The 23,544-nt window shown below is 31.9% G+C and overlaps 1 protein-coding gene across 2 annotated transcripts in view; it reads right to left on the bottom strand.

The window, feature by feature from the left end:
• The window catches only part of LOC130442595 (proton-coupled folate transporter-like), a 55,385-nt gene extending 32,309 nt beyond the window's left edge, over positions 1-23,076 (bottom strand). Inside the window, exon 1 of one of the 2 annotated variants that reach the window (XM_056776861.1) lies at positions 22,893-23,076. In XM_056776861.1, coding sequence (XP_056632839.1) covers positions 22,893-22,937 — 45 coding nt within the window. In that variant the 5' untranslated portion in view covers positions 22,938-23,076. Of the gene's footprint in view, positions 1-16,214; positions 16,352-22,892 lie in introns of those variants that run through there. The other variant, XM_056776862.1, reaches the window with a different exon arrangement.
• Positions 23,077-23,544: the final 468 nt, after the last annotated feature.

Here is a 23,544-nt window from a genome sequence, read left to right as displayed (position 1 = left end):
GACAAGTTTTTAAATCTAGAATATATTAAATAGTTACTCTACTCTTTCCAATTCAAAGTCGTAATTTTGCGAAAAGTAATTGCTGAACTACCTTGTACATTATATTTACACTAACAGGTTGACAGCGCGGAAGAACATAATTAACTAATATAAAAAAAAACAAGTATATCACAATTTATTTCACACTTGTTTTCTTATGCAATTTGTTCGAAAACAACTTTTAAGGAAACGCCGATAAAACCAATAACCTTACTTGGAAATATCATATTCCATTAAAGTACAAGACAAAATGAGAATGCTGTCATGTCACACAAAGCGTACATAAATTATATGGAAAATATTGTAACTAACCTATAGCATTCATTGATATGGATGAAGAGTTTTACAGAGAAAATCAAAATTTCTTACTTTACCATTCTGATCTTATATTATAATTTCAATCTCTCTCAATAATTCTTATCGATTCTTTGAACACACAAAATTATATTCTGTATCTGCGTTATCATATAGGCAAATGCCAAAATACGAAGCAGAAGACAAAAATGATCCTAAATCAATAAAAAAGGCTAAATAATAGGTATTAGCAAAAATCTCCTCAATACTTGAACAATAAAGAGTATTATTGTAGTTTTTTGGATTAATTAGATATAAAAAGTCGCGATAAAGAAAACGAAAATAAGATTTTTTTCTTGTTTTACCAGCCTCATCTTCCTCTAACTTCTACCTGTGTACACAAAATCCCTGCGTGAAAAACGTTTTGTATCAAAAGGAGATGGTAGCAACCATGTAGGCCTATATCAACAATCTCAGAAAATCTAACTCATGGGATGGAATTGACAAATAAGAATACTACTGGAAAAAGTTTATTGAGGATCAATGTGTATTAAATAATAAAATTTCTTTCAAACCATAAATTTGTGTTGTTGTTATCAAACTACAAAATTTATCGAGCAATCAATACCTACTTGATGAACTTTGAATTAAATAATCAAATAAAACTTAAAAAAATCATGACTTTTCAAACTAATATTATATAACGAAAGAATGGTGACTAATCATTTTTTTTTTTTGATAAAATGGTTTCAGCTTACCGTAATTGGACACTTCATTTATTAGAAAGTAATAATGGCCTTGCTACCCGACCAAATAAATAGAAATAATATCATTATGGTCTGATTGATTTCTTGAAATGAATGTCGATAAAGTCGAACTTGAAATTTATATGAAAATATTTTTATTTTTTAAAAATAGTTAATTTTGAAACGAAGCCGTTTTCTAGTGTTAATTATGAAGTTTAGTAAAAGTTGTTTCCTCTCCAAATACATCACGAGAGCAACTTATACTACTCTTAATCTCCTCCAAGCAGCTATCGCTACTACCTTATCTAATGGCTAATAATGCAGTGAAATATTACCTTATATGCAAATATTGAAGTTAATTCATAAATTCTACAAGATTTTGCAAAGCATTTCCAATTTTTCATTTGTAGAAACCCTGAAATTTGCCACTATGGCACTCCACCCATGAATGAAAAGAAATAAAAGAAAATGGAAAACAAAAAAAAGTTTTCAAAATATATTCCCAAACTGGAAGGAAGTGCTTTTACTTAGGCTTGGAGCTCTCATTGCGTCTTCTTCGAGCCACTTGGTCGCCGTTTTTTCTTCCTCTTTCTAGCCTAGATAGCAGAATCATCAACCAATCGCCACAACCCCAGTCCTGCAGAGGAGCAGCTCCTATATCAGGGCCAACTCTAAAAAATTTTTCATATTCAACCTAAAAATACCCATCGAATCTCTCTCCATCTCCCCCCCCTTCTACCTCACTCAGCCGCCATGGTTAGTTTGAATCTAGCACTCAACGGGTGTTACCGATTTGGTACTCTAAGATGTTAGGTAAAATCGCGACACTAGAGTATTATGTCGTAAACTTCGTACAAACCAAAAACTATCATCGAAAAAACAGTAGGAACAGCTCATAATAGAGTTGAAGTAATCATGATACAGAACATTCAGCAGATGGTGATATTGAAGAATTTCAAGATTTTCCCCGAGCTCCTATTATCCAGATGAGCAGAATTACTTCATTTCGAGTGTGAGAAATGCTACTAAGATTTTGAACACCGAAAGACAATGTTGGAAGCTTTTCTCCCAGATCAGGTAGTTCGTTGAATAGTAAACTGTATTATCCAAAAACTATAAGAAATGCAGAAAATTGCATGCAGCATTCCGATCTTTGATTATGACAGTAATAAGTAAAAAGTAGACAACACTTCAATATGAATGACTCATGAAAAACCAATGGACTATCACCACCATAGTTTCTTTAAGATATACCATGGCTGCTACTTAATTTGATGTGAATAGGTCAAATATGTCTGTGCCAGTTTGACATCTTTAATGGTTAACGTACTAAAAACGTGTTGTCATGTGAGTGATTTTTGAGTAGTATCAGTTTACACATACTTGAAACTTTCATCTTGCCAAAAAAACCCATGGCAGTGTGCAGTTCAACTCGTTTCAATTTTTCTTGATGAAGCAGCTTCTCGAGCCACCGTTTTTCGTTGGTTTTCCGAATTCAATCATGGTCGCACTTCGCTACAGGATGAGTTACGTGGAGGTTATCGGCTGTTGTGCCAGAAAACATCAAGATCCTGTGCATAAACCAATATTGAAAGATCGTCATGTGATATACCGTGAGATTGAGATATACTTAGGCATCAGTTCCATTTACATGCATTGAATATTACATGAAAATTTGTCTGTCAAAAACATTTGTTCGCGTTGGATACCGCATAATTAGAGAATTTGACAAAATTCGCGGTGCTTCGAAAGACGTCTATATGGTGGTGCTAGCATATGAAACAGAAACAGAACAACAATCGACTGTATGGGTCTTTCGAGACGAGCTAATAACTAGATATGTCGCCATCGCTCCATTAGAGCCACGTAGAATTGTCAAATATGAATGGTACACCAGCATATATTTGCTAGAAATGTTTGGAAAAATCAGGGAAGCCAATCGTAGAAAACGAATAACTATCCACCAGGAGAATGCGAGCTACCTCACATCAGTTTAAACAAAAACGTTTTCGAACAGTTAAAACATCGAATAGATGGGTCAACCGTGTCCTTGTTTGGCACCCATTGAAAAATTAACGTTTTTCTGCACAAGAAGAAGCGGTTGATGCAAATCAAATATATTCAAGGTACATCTATCGAAATGGAAAAAATACTTCCACAATTGAATCAAACGCATGCAAAACTGTAATGATCCTAATGGAGAATATTTTGAAAAGCAATAAAGCCATATCTAATCAAAACCCTCGTGTTTTATTTCTTGAAGATGTTCAGAATTTTATTTCCATCTCTATATTGTTGAATAATAGATGTTAATTTCTGAAATATCCTGATAATTCTATTTATATTTTAGTAACTGAAATTTCTTATGACTGGATAAGAAAAGCTCTTTAGAGATAAAACAAAATGTTTACTTGATCTAGCGGCCATGAGCATAATTTATTTAAATTCTGTATCTAAATACTTGAGTGAAAATGGTAAAATTTTGTAATTTGCTGAAAATAAAGGATTCTAAAAATTTTTGCGAGGAGGATCAAAACGATGTTCTCGTGAGAAAAATTATTGGCTGGAACCCTAATTCAAGGAGAATGGTCCTCTAAAATCCGGATGACATATGGCACTGAACTTGACTAATACCATAATATTGCAAATACATCAATGAATAGAATGGAAAACCTTGCAAAGTTCACAGTTTAATTTGTTTTGCGAAATACAGTTATATAATATGTATCGACCATCAATTCTAGAACACTTTTTATTACCATTTGTTCAAGTTTGTATATCATTCTTATATAACAGTCTACTATACTACATAGAATCAATTATAAAATTATAGAACATTTTTTTATGAGAAATAAAATTTGTATTTCTTGAGAAACTAAAGAATGAATATACTAATCTCAAGTGTACAACGTGTATTCGTTGGTATTGATATACATGGGCTGTTTTAAAAGTGAAGAACGAATAGTACCTAATAATACGAGGGCCGTACCGTACATCCGATCGCTCCGTGCAGACGCTACGTGGGCAGAAGAGAGCGACTGCGAGACACTCGCTCAGTCGGCGTTGTGCTACCATCACCTAAACATGTCCGCCCTTGTTGATGCTCCCGATAAGTGTGAATTGCGAAGTGTGATTCGTTTTCTACAAGCTGAAGGCCGTAGTGCTGTAGAAATCCATCGGAAAATGAGTCGTGTGTATGGGAAAAACTTCATGAGTGATGGTGTTGTACATTATGAAGGGAGACAAGGACGAAAACCTGTCGTTTCAGATGAACAGGTTCAACAAGTTGACAGAATGGGTAATAGGGTAATGTGCCAACAAGTTCAATGAATTTTGTACAACAATATTCCAGAAAGCCCAAAGTGGTATAACTTCGCCATCCTCAGTACTACCTCGACGTAACTTCGCAGAACTTTTGTCTCCTACCCAATTTAAAAATACTGTTTAAACGTCATAGATTCGATGACAAAGAGACGGTTGATAATATTGAGATGATGCACCGGAGGTAATAGTCCACAGTACAGAACCCTTCCTACTTAACCATTAATACATACTTTTCGAAACAACAGAATTGTTCCCGTAGGAAGCACTTCGAAGCAAATGGTCGCCTTAATATGTCGCCACCGTTCCTTTAGAGCAACGTAGATCGGTCAGCTCTAAATCGTACATCAGCATTTATTTGCCAGAAGTATTTAAAAAAATTAGATTGATGGGTCATTCGGCGTACAGTCCTTGTTTGGCACCTAATAATCTCTTCTTATTCCCGCATATCAAAAATAAATTGCGAGATCAATGTTTTTCTACACCTGAAGAAGCGGTTGAACGATCAAATCACATTTTTTAGAGAAACCTCAAACGGAAAAAATTCTTCGACTATGCAAATGCATAAAAAAATGTGGAAAAGATTTTGAGAAACAATAAAACCATATCCAATTATAAATATTTGGTTTTATTTGCCTATCTTAAAACTTAAGTATCAACCCCCGTTCGAAATCACAAATAGACTCAACAGTCGTTAGCTGCGTTGACAAATTAAGACGAAAATCGAGAGCCTAATCAGTTGTACACGGAAGCCTCGTTATGGCTACCCTTGATATAGAACGTTTATTAAGTTAGGTAGTAATTTATCTGTTATCAATATAATTAAGCAACATTGAAAGTTTAAACAAATTAAAAGCGCATTTCTAAGAAGGATTGTTAAAAAATTGCCGTTATAAAAAGTGCTAATACCGGCTCTTTCAACGGTAATGATCATAAGAATATAGTTGAATGTGTTAAATAGGCAAAAACTCCAAAACTTTTTAACAATATCACCGTTTAAAACATTATGACGTGTGTACCATAGGCAGCGTTGAAAACTTATTAGCTCGGTAAAACCTTATAAGCAATACTTCAAATATAATGTGAGAATTGTAGACTTTAATTTTGATTTATTCATCTAACTCATTTAATTATTGGAATTGGCGGTCACGATAGAATGTGTTCATTTATGTTGGCTATACTTGTTAATTGTTTAAGGATATTTTGAATTTATTTTATATTTTACAGTGTATGTGCTCAGCCACTGTCATTCACTCGGTCCTCTTACAATTACATACGAACAATAAAAGTCATTAAAGTTATTATCATATGATAACCTTCACAATTCTGAGAAAAGCGCTTCAAAGTATTATTAAAAGAATATTACCACTTCTCACAGTTGCATAACAAAATTTAAAAAAAAAATGGATAAAGGTGAGTAGCGATTACTCATTAAAAAAATAAGATATACCGTTAACTAATGGGAAACATAGTTTCAATCTCGAAAAACTAGTTTTTAAAAATCTTCATTTTTTGCATCAAGCTCGTAGGGTTATTAGGGAAGTATCAGCTTAATGACGATTTTATTATAACCGACTTGGTTTTACTTCTAATAGAGTTGACTTTGAAAATAGATTTATCCAAATATTGTGGAATTCGATATTATTCTTAATCTCAAATTTCTTTTAAAGTGGTGTTAGTTAATTTTTTTACTTGATAAAATGTGAGGGTTAACTATGAGCTAATTAGAGACGATTTCCCCTTAAAATCACAATATTACCCTCATACCGAAAACGATATCTATTAAATTTGGACATCATATAGGAATTAAGAATGAAAAAAACTAAACTATGGAACAAACACTTCTTCTTTTGTCTCCATTTTTGTAAACACATGACTCATATAGGCAACTAGCCATAGAGAAATTTAAGAAAACAGCTGATTTACGTCAGAATAGCGGCCGAGGGGTCAACAATCGATTTTCTCGTATGTATTGTGTTGTATTTTTTTTTTGTTTTATGGTATTACTAAGCTTCCATAGATACTTTTTGGATCTATTTCAGTGGAGCTACTTCAGATGAAACAGAATATATTTCTGTCAATTTGCAAGTAAGCAATATACAAACTTGTGTCTGTTTTTTGCTTAAAATACGGTAGTTTTTGTGGGCATTAGTTTTAACTGTTGTGCTTAGATATCAGTGGCAACTAAAATGTATAACTCATAACTTTAGGTGGTTGACCTACGACTGTGATAAAATATCTATATTTTATTATATTTTTATTAAAGTTCTATATATGAATATCCTATTTTAATAAATGTGCTTCTAAATAATAATTATTATAATAATAATATTCAGAGGTTACCACATCTACTATTAGAACAACATTACCCTGAAGAGATAGTGGGAGAGGCTTGATCGACCTTCTTAATCTGCACTCTCAACAGGTAATGAAACTACGTGAATTCTTTCACAGGATATCAGGATCCTTACCCCTATATCGAATTATATCTAGGGGTAAGGATTACTCACCCTTCAATCTCGCATCTCCAGAATCTGACTTGAATATAGTATTGGATACCGACAAGCTGGAATAGTGGAGCAGGCTTCATGATTGCTACCCAGTATCAAGTTATAAACACGAATAATTACAAGAAAAATGTTATTATGTATCCGAACACTCAATCTAACAAATGCAGAAAGTTCCAACAAACATCAGAGACCATTCAACATATAACTATCTACACCGAAATAACCAAGTGTGCTACATCATCTACTAGAATCTGGCCAACAAGTTCGGTCTTCTCGACACTTAAACATCGTATTACAAGTACCAGTCGTAGACGGTGCTCGAAAATGACAATTTTAGACGATAGACAGGTGACTAATAACAGACCTGGCATGTGTTGGTTGATAGAAGAGAAAGAAGAATATGAGAAATAAGGCTAGTCAGTATAATTCACGAGTGGCATCCCATGGATGCATTTACCAACAGCAAGTTCTATTCTTATTTTTTATCTGGTTTGCTGTTAAAACCCAGCTTAAATGAATATTTAAATGAATAGTTGAAACGAATTTCATTTACATCAGTGATAGAAATCCACGATTCTGGAAGGAAATTTCGCACTTCTTTGAGTAACAACTCTTTAAGAAGACGTTTTGCTGTAAAACTGAAAATAATGAGTCCTGAAACCAACAAATAACTTAACAAAGAGTGGTGCATGTGTATTCGGCTTTTTACACATGTTTAATATCATAAACTCTATCTTACTAATCCGTACCTTCTACTTTTAACACAGTGTAGTCGGTCGATCATGTGCTGTAAATCCTCAATAGTGTCTACTATGGAAACTGAGTCATCTGTGAATATAATATTGTTTACATAAACTCCGTTTACTTTCAGTCCTCATCTTCAATTTCAAATGCTTTATTGAAAATCTCGCCAGAGTAGAGATTAAATGAGACTGAATATAGAATGTATCCTTGTTCGCCTCCTCTGCTAATATCCTATTCTTTTACATTCTCGATACTTTGAGTTGTGATATTGAACCTTCCCAAAGGCCTTTTTGTAATCAAAAAATAGAGGAAGTTATCATTATGTACCTCTCGGCAGTTCTGGACCAGTACACGGATATTGAATAGAGCTCCTCTTGTGTCCATTCCACTCTTCAATCCGAATCTCTGATGTTAGTTTTGCATTTTGTGTATATTCGATTACGTTAGATATTCAAAAAGTTTTTTAATGCCTGACTCATTAGACTAATTAGTCGGTATTCACTGCATTTATTTATATTGTTTTTCTTGGGTAGTGGAATTAAAGTTGATTTTCTCGAGTCTAAAGGAAATTTGCCCTCGTTGTAAATGCTTCTAGTATCTTCTAGTAAATAAAGATTATCGTCATTAATTAATTCAATAATTTCTGAGAGTGGTTCATCAGAACCTACTGCTTCTCTATTTATTGATAGTGTTGCTGTTTTACGAATTTCTCTTGTTGTTATTGGTGAGACAGTCAGTGTTTTTCTCTCATGATGGATGAATTTGTCTTCCCGAAAAATATCCGCAATATAGAATTCGCAATCCTTCGGTTTCTGTTCTGCTTCAACCACTATTTCGTTGTTTTTATTAATAAGCATTGGAGCAGTTTTGGTTCTGTACATTCCAGCTATCTCCCATATTTCTTTATGCTATCCATAAGTATCATGCATCTGTTGGAGCTAATTTCAGACTGAGCTCCAGAGCAGTACACCTGAGAGCGTATGTACCTAATCGAAGACAAGTATCTCTGGCAGCTACATTCTAAACTTTTTGAAAGGAGGAAAATTAATAAATAAGCTAGATCATTTACTTCAGTGTCTACGAGGATATCTGCTTAAGTTTTGATATAATGTAACACTGATGTGGATGTGTCAAGCCACCGTGATTCGCTGATCTTTCGAAGTCAATAGTGGTCGCACTTCGTTATAAGATGAATTTCGTGAAGGTCATCCAAAATTGACTATTGATTGATGCATACTTGGGCCTTAGTTCCAGTCGTATACATTCAATATGACATGAATATTTGGATTTGCATAAAAATTTAAAAGTAAACAATCGACTTGTGTCTTCCAAGACGAGTCAAATCCAACAGAAATTGTCCGGAACTTCGACGGAAATGGTCGTCTGTTCTTTTTGGAATATCCGAATATGTCGCCACCGCTCCCTTAGAGCAATATAGAGCTGTGGATTCTGAACGATACACCAGCATGTGCTTGCCAGATGTGTTCGAAAAAATCAGGGAAACCAGTCACAGAAAACGAACGCGAGTCCCTCACATTTCAGTTCAAACAAAAATTTGTTTGGACAGTCAAAATATCGAATTGATCAGTCGTACAGTCTTTGATGTGCACCCAATGATTTCTTCTTATTCGTGAGGTCAACGTTTTTCTACACCTGAAGAAGCGATTGATGCGTTCAAATCACATGTTTTGGAGGTATCTCAATCGAAATGGTAATAATAAGTAATAATAATAATAATAATAAGTATATCCCCAATAAGTAGGAACCGTCGTATATTTGTGCCCTGGGGTTCTTGCAATCGCTCGTTGATTTCTCTATCTAATTCCGATCTCATTGGAAATTAGAGAATAATTATTGTAACATGAAAATACAGATATTGACAAATTCATTTGATGACAATACTTAACAGGAGTAAAAGTAATCTGTGAGAAAATATCAACAAAACCAGACCAACAGCACTATCCCTGTGTAGAAGAACGAATTAGAGTTGACCCCAACGGTTTTTGGTGATTTGCATGGTCGTTTGACTTGTCGACCATACATTTGATATTCAATTTTATTAAATTTTGGGTGTTAAAACATTAGTCATTCTTCATAATCGCTTCGTGTTAAATCAAAGAATCAGAATAATAGAATTTAAATTAAGTGTGAGGTACTCTACAACTAATGAAATAGTCAACATTGTATCCAAAGGGAGAATATTTCTTTTTAATAAGAAAATTGAAACAGAATTGAAATTTAATATGAAACTTATTGTGTTATATTATTGCTTTTAACAGTTTCTTATGATTAACAGCATACTTAAAAATTATGAACTGTTGAAATTGTATGATATACCAAAGCGCAATCAATTTCCAAATTAAAACTTTTATCGCTTGCCCAATCGTAATCTTTATAATTATTATATGTTTGATTATCAACAAAGGAATTAGTAAAATGCTTATGTAGTATTCATATCCAAAGCTGTTATAAGTCGTTGCCATATATATTTCTCTAATCTATTTTGAGCAGTATACTTTTAAGTCTACTAAAATATACAATACCTTTGGTTATTAATAAGATCTACCGCCATTCCGAAATATTACTCTTGAATATAACAATATAAATCTCGATATATAAATCATTATCAATAATAGTAAAAAATAAAAAATGGTACTTAAAGCGAGACAAAATGGGTATTTATTGTACTTTGAGAAATAAATGATGCACACTAATGTCGTCAACCTGGTAACTTAAACTTTAAACAAGGTCGTTACACATGTAGGTCCATAAAATTGGAAAAATTTATATAACGTAGAATGGAAGAGAAAGAAAAAAATGGGGCATTGCATTGAATCATTAATGTACATGTGCCATTACATTCGTTTCCTTCACCCAAATTTCAAATATTCCTAGAAAAAACTAAGCAAAAAGTAAACTGAGACGTTTATGGAGTTACTACTGATTTATATGCAATGCAAAGCTGTATAAAATAAATTAAAATATATATAACAACAAAAACTTATACAGAGTGTGCCGAGATTTGATGGAAAAAAGTCGGGAGTGAGTAGATGATGTGAGAATAATGCTGTGACATGAAAAAAATTTCTCATACGATCTCATACGAGTTATGGGCCTTTAAAGTTGCGAAATCAGAACTTGTATTTAATTGTATCTTCTAAATCATACATTTTGAATTTTTAAAGAATGATTACGTATGTTCATTTTATGTATTTGACAGAATAAATAATTCTACATGCCTCATGGTTTACAATCCGCAAATTTTACAGGGGACAGCCTGTACAATCTAAAGATAACAATAATGAAATTTTCATAAGATTTTCCAACAAAAAGTTACTCTTTGTTTAACTCGATAAAATGTATGGTTTAGGAGGTACATAGATTTTTAGATCGTTGTACATGCCAAGGAAACCGTTCGTCATAAAGAGCCATTCTGAAGAAAATTATCATAAATTGTAATAATTCATTGAAAACACAATCAAACATTTCCAATTGAACTTCATACTGTCGAACATCGTGTTACATAAGGAAAAATTTGAAATGTAGAAAAGTTAATCAACCTACAACTTCAAATAAAAACAAAAAAATCTATAATAAATGTTCGAATTGGGCACCATGTACTTGTAGATACTGTAGCTTTCAAGGATTCCAGCTTATAGCGTCGCAATGAAAATGATTCTATCGATCATTCCTTTCCTTTTTTTACTGGTGTTACATATACCAAGCTTTTAAGATATTCTCAAAAAAATGAATACATTGTGTTGAATTCAGGGAAACGTGGTGACCATGTAAATGGACATCCCCGACCAATCCACCTATCAAGAAAAATGTTATTAAGATAAGATAACTGCATCATTTAGGAAATGGGGAGAGCCTCCATCGTGCATGAGTCACATGTCTTTGCAAATTTTGGAGAAATATCCCATAACATTGGAGGGAAATAATTTTAGAGAAATTTTAACTATCGCTGACCATTTAGGTTATTACCAAAAAATATGGATCTAATAAATTATCACCCACTATTACTGCCCACAAATTGACAGAATTTTGATGTTGAATGACTTGTACCGTGAGTATTTCCATCCGCCTATAAATGTAATTTATGGGAATCAATAAAACCTTCTCGTGTGAAACTAGCTCCATCAGAAAACAGTACTTTTCCAACAAATGTATATCAACTTGTTGTTTATATAGGAACCAAAGAGCGTTGGCCTGTCTTGCTGGATAATCCTCTACTTCCATGACATGCACTTTCTGAATGTGGAAAGGGTGAAGAAGAGTCTTGTGATACGGCCGGTATTATAGTGGTATTTACATTGTTGTCGGATCTTTTCCTTTTCCGGAAAAATAATGAACTTTGTTATTCCAAATAGATCACCTTGTATATTTTTCGCTATTCGGAATTCTTAAGAAAAACTTATTATTTTCCATCAAAAGTTTCTATACCTAAATGCCATAATTTCGGAGTTATAGCTACATTTGAGTTATCTCCGCTAAAGTTAAAATAGTACATTTAGGTGACTATCACTGCTACTATAACAAATTTGATGTTTCAATAAATTATTATTGTTGAAGTTTATTGAAAGTCACAATGGATCGTTTATCGGAGAAGAAGGAATTGATATTCTAATGAAATTAGGATATGGTTATGGGCGTAAAAGTCAACAAGAAACGTGTAATAATTTATATCCTAACCGAAATCCCACAACAAGATCTATTGTCAGTAAATTAGTAAAAAATATTAACGGAACTAGTTTAGTAAAAGATGTATCCAAATCAGGGCGCGGAAAAACTGCATCCACTGAAAACAAATTTTAGATATTTGTGTCCTGTTAGAAGACGATTCACACTTGAGTACTAAACAAATATCCAGGGAATTTAATATTTCACAAACATCCGTAATGAAAATTTTACGTGATATAAATTCCGTCCATACAAAATAACGTTGGTTCAAGAGTTGTCAGATGACGATTTTGATAGACGTGAAGAGTTCGCAGACCATATGATGAAAAAATGCTACAATCAAAACGATCCAAATTTTCTGCGTTGAGGCCACTTTTTGTATTAATGGAAACGTAAATCGACATAACTGTAGATACTGGTCACGTAACAATCCTTATTGGATGCGTGATTCTCACGCCCAATATCCCGAAAATCTGAAAGGGCTGGAATTATAAGCGACAAAATAATTGGTCCTTTTTTCTTTGAGGGTAACTCAAATGGTCCGGCGTAATTGATATTATACTTGGAAAATAATATTATACCCAAGTTGGCTCTGATATTTCCAAATCCTAGTAACTATTTTCAATTACATTCAAAAAAACTTCATTATTAGAAATTTTCAGACAGCCCTACCTCACTATGCGCGTGTGGTCAGGCAATACCTAAACAACGTATTTCCCAGAAGATGGATTGGATGACGTAGTATTATCGAATGGCCTCCGCGATCACCCGACATGAGTCCTTTAGACTATTTTCTGTGGGGTCACTCAAAAAACATCGTTTATAAAACAAAACTTGCCAGTATTCAGGAATCAAAAGATAGAATTTCCACAGAGATGAATTGAGTAGTCAGGGATGTTGCAAAATGTTTTGCAAAGTTTTAAAAATCGCATAGCTTGTTGTATTGAAATAATTGGACAACATTTTGAGCATCTGCTGTAATCGCATACACAATCTATTTTCTGATATTCGTAATTTTTCTACTTTACAAATATGGATCTACTTCTAACATGACAAATGACACAGAAATTTTAAGATTTTTCTTCAATTGTTGTAGATTCTCTGCGCCATGATTTGGATAAATATTTTACTGCACCAGTTTCGTTTAACTTACTAGACCTTGTTACGAGATTTGTATTAGCACATAAATCATTAAAGAATATTCAAATTAAGCGAGTTCATTCAATCGTAGCCATCTAAATGTACAATATTTATTGTAACTTTGGTGGAGATACTGTAAATGTAGCTATAACTCCGAAATTATGGCATTTAGATATAGAAAACACAAAATATATAGGATGATCCATTCGAAATGACAAAGTATATAATATGGTATATAAACCCTGAACTGGCAAAAAGTCTTATCAATAATCATAAACATTAAATACCCAATATTTGTAAAACTAATACAAGTACATAGATTTTAATGTTGATTTTTATGGATATATTGTGCGATTATTATAATTTTGGATAACTATGTACTATGTTTAAGTAAATAATATATTGTAGGAAATATTTGTTGGAATGAAATAAAAGTGTTTCTGATAATATAACAAAATTTTGCAATAAAAATATTTAGTAGTCGTGGATAAAGTATATTATCCACCAGTGTACAATGTAGGTTATTATTTTCGAGGTGAAGTTTACTGCCACTAGTCGAGTGGCATAAATCATTTTTATTATTATTATTATTATTTATATATATAAATACATCTAAATGTTCTTGATTTTAAGTCTCTTCTGTTTTAAAATTAGTTTTTTTTCGATAATTTTTAAAACACAGATAAATTTTGACGTTTCGACTTTTGTTTATCAGTCTTTGTCAAAATATTTTGAAGAATTTTTCTACACAGATGCAAAAAAGATGTTGTACCTACATTTCTGAATTTAAAATTATCCCATATAAAATTCACAAATGCCTGCAGCATGAATATCAAAATCACGTTTAATCTAGATTAATTTTCCAAGTCATACAACTGTCTAATACCGAATCAACTACTCTAATAAGAAAATTTGAAAATGATTTAAAAAACATAACAGTTGAAATAAATGAGGTAATTCCTATTAATATTTTCCAAAAATTTGAAGAAAAATCTCGAGGAAAAACTGAATCACTTTTTAATAAATGCAAAGAAAAAAAAATATTGAGAAAATTGATAAACTAATATTAAGACAACAATAAAAATACAAATGGGATAAAATCAAAATGAATCGCGAATTTAACTGATCCCAGATGAAGTTGAAAAAGTCTTCTCTTTAGGTCCCAATTTTGCGCAAAATATTTCAGGTGACAAACAATTACCTGTGGCATATATCTTATGTAATATTGAATACAACATCAGTCATCTAAATAACAAAATTAAATATAAAATAAGATCTGATACTTGTAATATTATCACTAATTTCAAAAATAAATTGCAAAACAAACAATATCAAACCTCGAAATATAACTAAAACCAAAAAATTCATAAATAAAAATAGAAATCCAAAATTTTTAAACCAGATAAATCTAATAAACTGTTATCATAAACGATTAAACGATAAGACAACTTACAAAAAAAAGAAATTAAAAAAATTTATATAATTATTAACTGACATATTGACATATTGAAAAAAAAAGAATGTTTAAAAGATACATTTTTCTTTAATGTTATTTTCGATACGAGTATGGAATAATGATGATTGAATATCTTTTTTTTTTCTTCGAATTCACTCCAATCAAACCAATCACATTTTTTCGATTATGATTAACATTTAATGGTTACAGTCAATAATCGTGTCCATCAAACTCTAAATTGCAATTAATTAATCATCATCGACTTCTCAATTGCTCATTTTTGATTGCTTGTCAGATAAAATTTTTGCCGAACTATGTTTTACTCACTCTCACAAATTTCTAACAATGATTGATCGTTCTTTTTATAATTTACATCGAAATATGTTTTTTCTCCCTCAAATACATTCTTGTTGTATTAATATTTTCCTTTGTTACAACTGAGTTTTAATATTGATAGCTCGATATAAGCAAACACTAGAAGATTGAGGACAGTCGCATAACGCATAAAGAACAGAAAGATCGTTTTTCATACGTGTGTGAGAGCTGTTGTGTGACCCATGCCCAGTTATTTAAACGTGTGGTCATTTCTTAGTATCGGAAGGTCTAGCTTACTTTCAAAATATTGCTTAATTATTTTCAGATGCGCGTTTGTTTTCTCTCAAATATTGTGCCACTTATTTTCGAATATTTGTTTTAATTATTTGTTATTTTCGAATTGAAGCGAATGTTACTTCGATTGGGTATGACGGTAAAAAGTAGTTTTCATAGGTACGCTTTTATTTTGCATCGAACAAGTTTTTTTGGAATTTTACCACCGAACTATGTAATCACGAACATATTGATGTAACAATGTTTGCAAACTGGGCATGAAGACTTTTTTTTTAAATATTAACACTCAACTAAAATGAAAATTATCTATGCGGACATTTCAGTCTGTCACAGTAGACTCCGGATTCACAACAAAATTTTTTTTCAGTTTTTCAGTAAAGCTCTGTACGGACTATGAACTATGAGGATATATATCGATTGATTAATTAGTCTAAACGTCAATTTTTTACCAATCTCTTAAAATTATCGAAGAAAGCATTAATATATCAAAAGGTCCAAGAAATTGAAGAAATTTACATGTGTGTGTGTGTATGTCGTTGTCATTTCTATTTCTATATTTCTAGCTTAACATCACAAAATAATTTAGATAATATAAGCTTAAGCTCCAAAATTTACATTCAAAGTAAATGTTTGAGTACAAATTTATTATTTTAATAGAATTATGCCACCTACCTTACCAAACAATAATAATAATAAACTTGAAAACTGTACACACAAAATCACTAATTTTCATACGTGTTTGAAAATTTCTAATTCAAACTACTCGCAGATATGGAACCGATATTTTAAATCAAATATGAAAATTGTCAAGACTCCGGTAAGAGAATGTACTGTTTAGTAAATAAACACCCCCACCAGTAACATAGATTCATCATACGTCATCGAATGCCCCCCAAACAGTCTCTCCGAAGTCCCCAAACGGTACACCTGTGCAGGTAAACTTCGATAACAATGAACTTATGTAATTATTGATTAGATCAATTGCGAATTGATTGTTAACAATTTTGTGACATTGATCTATGAATAAATTGTTAATTAAGTGAATACTTTGGTCAAAAAGGTTTCGAACAATTACATAACTTTTTATCTTTTCAACCATTTTACCAAAGTTGAGTGATACTTCAGTATAAAGTAAAGGAAAATAATTTTTCATACAATTGTTCGTTCAAATAGTGGTTTACATAAACAAAACAAGGAACTTTGTAACAGATAAAAACTTTTAGAATTGATAGAATCAGATGCCCAAAACTGAAAAATGGAAATTCCAATTAAGCTGATCAACCAAAACCACTATATGATATTTACGGGCACTTTCAAATCATTAGACGATGTCTAATTTGATTTCAAACCGATCATTTTTTCATACAATGTAAATTCATTAGCAAAACTACAAGTACTTAATCATATCAAAGAATCTATTTAACAGACTCCCTTAGCCCACTCCTTACTATCCGACAACTCTATATCACAAATCCAATTGCCCTAGAGATCGAAGCAGAAATAGCATAATCAAAAAATGATGATACCACCGTCAAAATTAAGTTTGTACCATCACATTCCGGTATAAAAGGAAATGAGAAAATCAGCATCCAAAAACTAGGACTCTATCCAGTAGACAAAGTATTTTTTTTTTAACATGAAATGTAAACTACTGCAATTGAAATCATAAATATTTCTGACTTATGTTTTTATCGCCAATATCTATAGCAATGAAGCGAACGAGAAAGGAAAAAATTATATAAAAAGTAAAAAATCACATAGAACATAAAGTAATGGATGATAACAATTATAAACGGATAATAGTAAATAGAATCAGATAAAACAAAGTAGGCACAAATTGAAACATAGAAATAGAGAAGACTAAATAGAAGTAAGCAAAAACTGATGAAACATAGAGATACAGATAAAACATGAAGAGATAGATAGAAACGATTAAAGAGATATAAAGAAATATAAATACAAATAGAAGTTGATAAACCGTTAGAAAAAAGAAAAAATAAATGGAGTGAAGCAGACAACTGAAAATATATGAAGGCAGATAAGAAATGCTGAAAACACGTAGAAAAAGAAAATAATCGATACAAACATAAAAATAGACTTAGAAATAGATACAGAAATTGATATAAATAGATAGCTGCTGAAGTCTTTGAATAACTTGTTTATTATTATAGTGTTTATACATTGTTTTCTGTATTGTATCTGAACCGAACTGTAACTCCAGAAGATTTTATTCCTTATTCAAGACCACTTGTTCCAATTACAATATCTTACAAAACATGGCTCTTAACAAATTATACATTTGTCTCATTATCCTGCGTGAAACTTGAGAAAGGAAAGTATCATTTACTTTGGGACAATAATCGCAGATTCTGAGAAACTAGATGAGAAATGAAGAGTCTACAAGGAGTTGTGAAAGAAAGACAATCAAGCTGCATGGATGACATTTGTACAAGAAGCAGAATTTTGGAAACGAATATACAGGGAAATAATAGAAAAAAATGTACATGTTAAGAAGCTTATGGAGAAGGAATTCATTAACATTAAGCTAGATAGACGTACGAGGTGTACAAGAACTAATGAAGAAAATGTGTCTACATATTGTAAGATATTAAATGTTTTTTAATAATAGTCTTCATTTTGAAGATTGAACTTACTCTATAAAACAAAAAAATTACCATCTTTAAATTTGTTAAAGATTTATCTTCAATATTATGCAATTCGAAAAGTTATGCATAATTCAAGTTAACCGTGAAGTTGTTATTATGTATGACCCTGTAAAAATATTATTATACCTTGTTCCCCTTATTCAATGAAGTTTTGCGTATGAAACGCATTCGTTGCAAGGTCCAAACATCCTTTGTAGAAAAGACGAACGAACAAATAAATCAGTGTAACGTTATGTTCATTTTTTATTGAATTTCTTATAGTTTTCCAATATAGTATACTACTCTCAAGAACTGATACTACGGTAGGCAGTTATTATGTTGCAATAAATGTTGAGATAATATCAATGTTTCCTAACGTTCCGTTTATGTAGTAAGAAGTAATTTCATGATTAATTATCAATTACAGATAATGCCGGAATAAAATCGATAATAAACAAGCACTTAATGAAATTTTATGGAGTATAGAAGTAGGCAAACAAAGAAAAATGAGAAAATGTGATACCATAATCAAAATCACGTTAATATATGTATCAGAGACGTGGAGATGGGAAAAACAAATGAAAATTAAAGTAGCAGCTACAGAAATGAAAGCAATGAGAAGGGTATCTAGATCATTCAGATTGGAAAGAAAATAACTGGTATGGTACGGACAAGTTCCCAGAATTACAGAAACAAGATACCAAAGAAAGTATGAGATGGATACCATCGGTAAGCCGAGAAAGAGGAAGACCAAGGTAAACAGGGATAGAAGGAACAAAATGATCAATAAACAAGCTAGAATTTTCAGGCATATTTGTTCTTAAAGATATCATGTAGTTACGCCAATATCTGTATGCTGAGATGACATCCAAAGCACATACAAGAAGTATATATGGAAACAGTTATTTCACGCGGGATTAAGAATGTTTTGGGAAACGTTACTATAGTTATGGAATTAACATGATGAACATTTACGTACAAAGTCCTTCATTCACATTATAAAACTTCATAGTTATATTTAGAATAAAGAAGATTCACGTTAGAGGAAACGTTGAATCGAAAAAGATTATTGTTCAACGAAAAAAACAACCTCAACATCCTGTATACTTATTCCACAGCAATATTTTATTAGGGTATAATTTGTTAATTGTGTTGATAGAAACTAATATCATTGATGATATTTTTATAAGTCTCTTTGCATATTAAATTAGTTACCTTCAAATTTCAACCTTAAACTTTTTTTAGAATATATTAAAGATGAAATATTCGTATAATAATAATTGTATTTTACAAGCGAAATAAAAACTGATTCTTTTTCTAAGAGCCGAGATGCATCTAGTTCATGACATGGGAAGAATTGTCTGAGATTCACTCTTCGATCATTTGAAGTGTCTTCAAGTGGCATATATTTTCAATACACGTATCCATATATTATTATTAATGATTCGACTCGGATACGTCTCCGCAATAAATAATTGTCCGTATGAGGCGAAGTTTTTTAGGTTAACAAATACACTTAAACACCTGTTGAATGTATTTATAAAGTGTTTAAATGGTTATATGATTATATGAATCGACCAACAAGTCCAACAAGTAGATACTGACTCGGTAGATTTCAGCCTCCTTTCGAAAAGGTACAGACATGTCAAAAATTCACCTTTCTCATTTGACACTACCAAACAAAATCCTATTGAATGAAAAGTACTGACATTTCGTCTCATTCTTAATGACGTACATCCAGGATCCGGATTGTACTTTTCATTTCAATAGAAACTATATTTGCCATGAGTATTGAGTATATATGACATCTCTCAGCTCTTTAAGAAGTATTTAAATGAAATGAAACGATTTTTACATAGGTGAAGCTATATATTCCAATGGAAATGATTTTATGAGGTAATGACCACCTACATCAATGCACTTTTATAATTAAATCCTGAATAACAGAAAAGTTTGAAGCCGTTCATGTTTTGGAATGCTATCAACAAATCTATGAATTGCTTCATCATCTAATCTTCCGTAATGAGAAGTCGACAACATAGATGTTTCTTTAGATTGAAGAATAACCAGAAATCAGACATTATTAATCAGTTAAAGTAGATGTTCTTTGATCATTACGTTTTTTTTTCACGTGAAAGATTCAACTGTCTACTGTGTAGTATGAGAAGATGCATTATCGTGATGCAACATCAACCCTCGAACATTGACTGAATGTGGACGAATAACAATTTTTTCCATATAATTTTGATCATGCAAAAGTTTTTTGCTACAAATCCAACAAGAGTTGTCTCAATCACTTGATAGGTGCATATTTGATCTTCTTCAACCATACGGTCCACTCTCTCAATGTTTCAAAAACATTGACAACTAACACAATAGTTTTAATAGAAGTTTTATCACCAAATACGTGTTATAACCGTACAAGACTTTGTTATTTACTTAAATTAACCTATAGGTTATGTTTTCTTGACAAATTCATATAGCAAATCGTATGTACTACTTCTCACTCTGTGATAGCAGCAGCTCAATATATATTTACAGTACTCCAGAACTTTAGGTTCATGACTTACTCCTCTTTCCTCATCGGTCTTTCACAATTCTTCCCCACAGGCTGTGATTCTGTACTTTACTTCACTCCAATTCGGTCCTACCTCTTTAATATCCTCCAAAACTGCATCCAGCCATTTTTTTCTTTGGTCCTCCTATCCTTCCTATATCTCCGTTCCTTTTTTCAATTGCCCTTTTCTTAAATCTATTTCCTCTTTGTATGTCTCAACGCTTTGGGCTGTTACGTGTCAGCATAGTTTTGATTTCTGTCTACTGTATTATGAGTCTGCATAAAATCATGAACATGATATGAAGCCTAGATTTTGTTTTATCCATTATTGTCTTAAGCGTAAATATCTGATCCGTTGCTCATCTTCTTTTATTGAAACCTCCTTGGTATTATTTGACTACTTGTTTTTGGTACTCGTTGAATCTGTTTCTCAAAATTTCAACCAAAATTTAATATAACCCATCAAGAAGTGCTATCCTCTATAATTTTCGCGTCATCACGTCATCCTTTTCTGTATATCTTCTCCGCCGTATTTGATTACTTCCGCTGGGATCCCATTATCTTTTGCACTCTCCGAATTTTTTATCTGTTCTAAGATATCTTAATTACTTGGTTCCTCCACGAAATCCTCGTTTTCTATTTCGTCTCCTTTATCTTCTTCCTGTTCCGGTTTTTCTTCTGGTCCATTCAATACTCCTTCAAAATATTGATCCCATCTCAGAACTTTTTCTTGTGGATGTATCAAAAGCCTTACCTCGTTGTCCCTGATATGGGAAACTTAGTAATTTACCGTGCTCTCTCTTGATTTTTTCGCCTCTTAGTAAAAATGTCTCATTTCTTTGTTTCTAAAGTGTTCTAAAATATTTTGTAGTTTTTTTACTTATGTATATTGTAGCAGTTACTCAAAGCTCCTCAAAGAGGCCTTGTATAAATTTAAATTTAGTTCTACAAACATTAATAGGTACACAATTTGCCGTTATTAAGGTACCATTTCTTTTATATAGTAATTTTCTCAGTCATCAGCAGTTTTCGCGCTCTATTTCAGACACAGACTCAATTCCAACTCTTTCTTTCTCATTTATAGTACGGCGACTGGCCATGCTATTCAATAAGCCCCATAAATTCCTACTGGATTCTCGTCCACAGACTGAGCAGATTAGTCTATAAGCTCAATATTATTTTTTCGAAATCATATAATGGTGATGACAATTTTGGGGCATAAAGTGCCAATCTAATATAATATCATCAATACTCGTATAGCCAAAAAGTGTCAATAATAAAAGATAACAAAACAGATTCTAGCATATCTATATAATTTGTGTTTATGTGGCACTAGCATTTGAATACGCCACACCAGACCATTATAATACACACTGGTCACACTACAATCAAAGGAGGAATATTTAGTACCGTAAACTTTCAATAACTTTATTAAGGAGTTCCATTTTCAACCATTCTGCCAAATTAATGTTATCAGGGCATTGAGTTGACTCACCTCAAAGTATTATTCATCTGACCACATACCAATTGGCGAATCTTCTGGTGGGAAACTTCGGTGTTTCTGCAAGTAAGCAGCGACTCTTGAACATATTTTGTTTATTCATTTTCAAAACTTTTTGTATAAATGCGTTCACACCCAACCTATTCTGATCCTATAGCAGAAAATCGCTCAAAAGCATATTTACTCATATCTACACATATTTTACAGTTTTGGAAAAATCCACACAAACTTTCTCTTACTTATGTAAAAACTGTATCTGCATACATTGTTCCAATATTTTTTTAGTATATTGATTTTTTAGGAAACATAACATCTACAAGTGGTAGTAGTGAAAGGAAAATCCAAAACGAAAATTTAATATTTTGGTTTTAAATTTATCTGATAATCAGATCTAGTGGAACGTTTTTCTAAAGCCCAGTTGATCTAATTGTTCTCCTCTATTCTATCATAAAATATATTATTTTTCTTTCTTTAATCAGCCTTATCTCACCAACTAACGTACTACGTATAACAAACAAAGGATTTATTGTGGTTGTGTAAGAGTAAGTTACGAGTCATCCTATATCAAATAACTCAAATTTATATTACGTTATAGAACGAAATTCCAAAATTATTGAAATTCTTTACTTGAAATTATTCTTATTTACCTGACATGTCATTCCTGCTACAGCTTTAGCTTGTGTCTGCCTCATGGTTTCCAAATCCCACTCACTTAATTCACTACAATTCTACACCCGTCGTAATAATAACAATAGTATGAAATGAGGAGTCGTTAACTATTCAAATTGGCCTTACACTCACTTGTTGTTGGTCAGTGTGTACACTAAGATTGAGTTTCATGGTCCTGTGAATTGAAATGTTAAAATTGAAAGTTTAGTGGATAATTGACAATAATTTTTGTTCATCTAAGGAAAATTAATCGCTGCTTATCTTTCATTAAGTAGGTAATTTTTTATTGTTCCTATTCTTCATTCATCAAGACATTATTACTTAAAAATTGATGGTCATTATTAAAAGTAAACCTAACAATTTCATCCTTTTTCCGCTAAGTAGATAATCGTATTATTGTCTGGGGAAGTTAGGAAACCATCATCAACATTTCTCCATAAGTAATATTATATTCATATTTGATAACATATCTACCCACGATATTTTTTTTTTTAATAAATTGCGCTGGAGCTTGTGACGCAGTCTGCCAGTCCATGTTAGCACAGTCGAAAATATAATCTTTATGCTAATAATTCTTTCATTTTTGCTCGTAAAAAAATTGTGGATATCAAATTTGTAAGAAACTGTAAC

Source organism: Diorhabda sublineata, chromosome 4 (assembly GCF_026230105.1).
Source record: "Diorhabda sublineata isolate icDioSubl1.1 chromosome 4, icDioSubl1.1, whole genome shotgun sequence".
Taxonomy (NCBI): domain Eukaryota; kingdom Metazoa; phylum Arthropoda; class Insecta; order Coleoptera; family Chrysomelidae; genus Diorhabda; species Diorhabda sublineata.
This window is presented reverse-complemented; position numbering and strand designations above follow the sequence as displayed.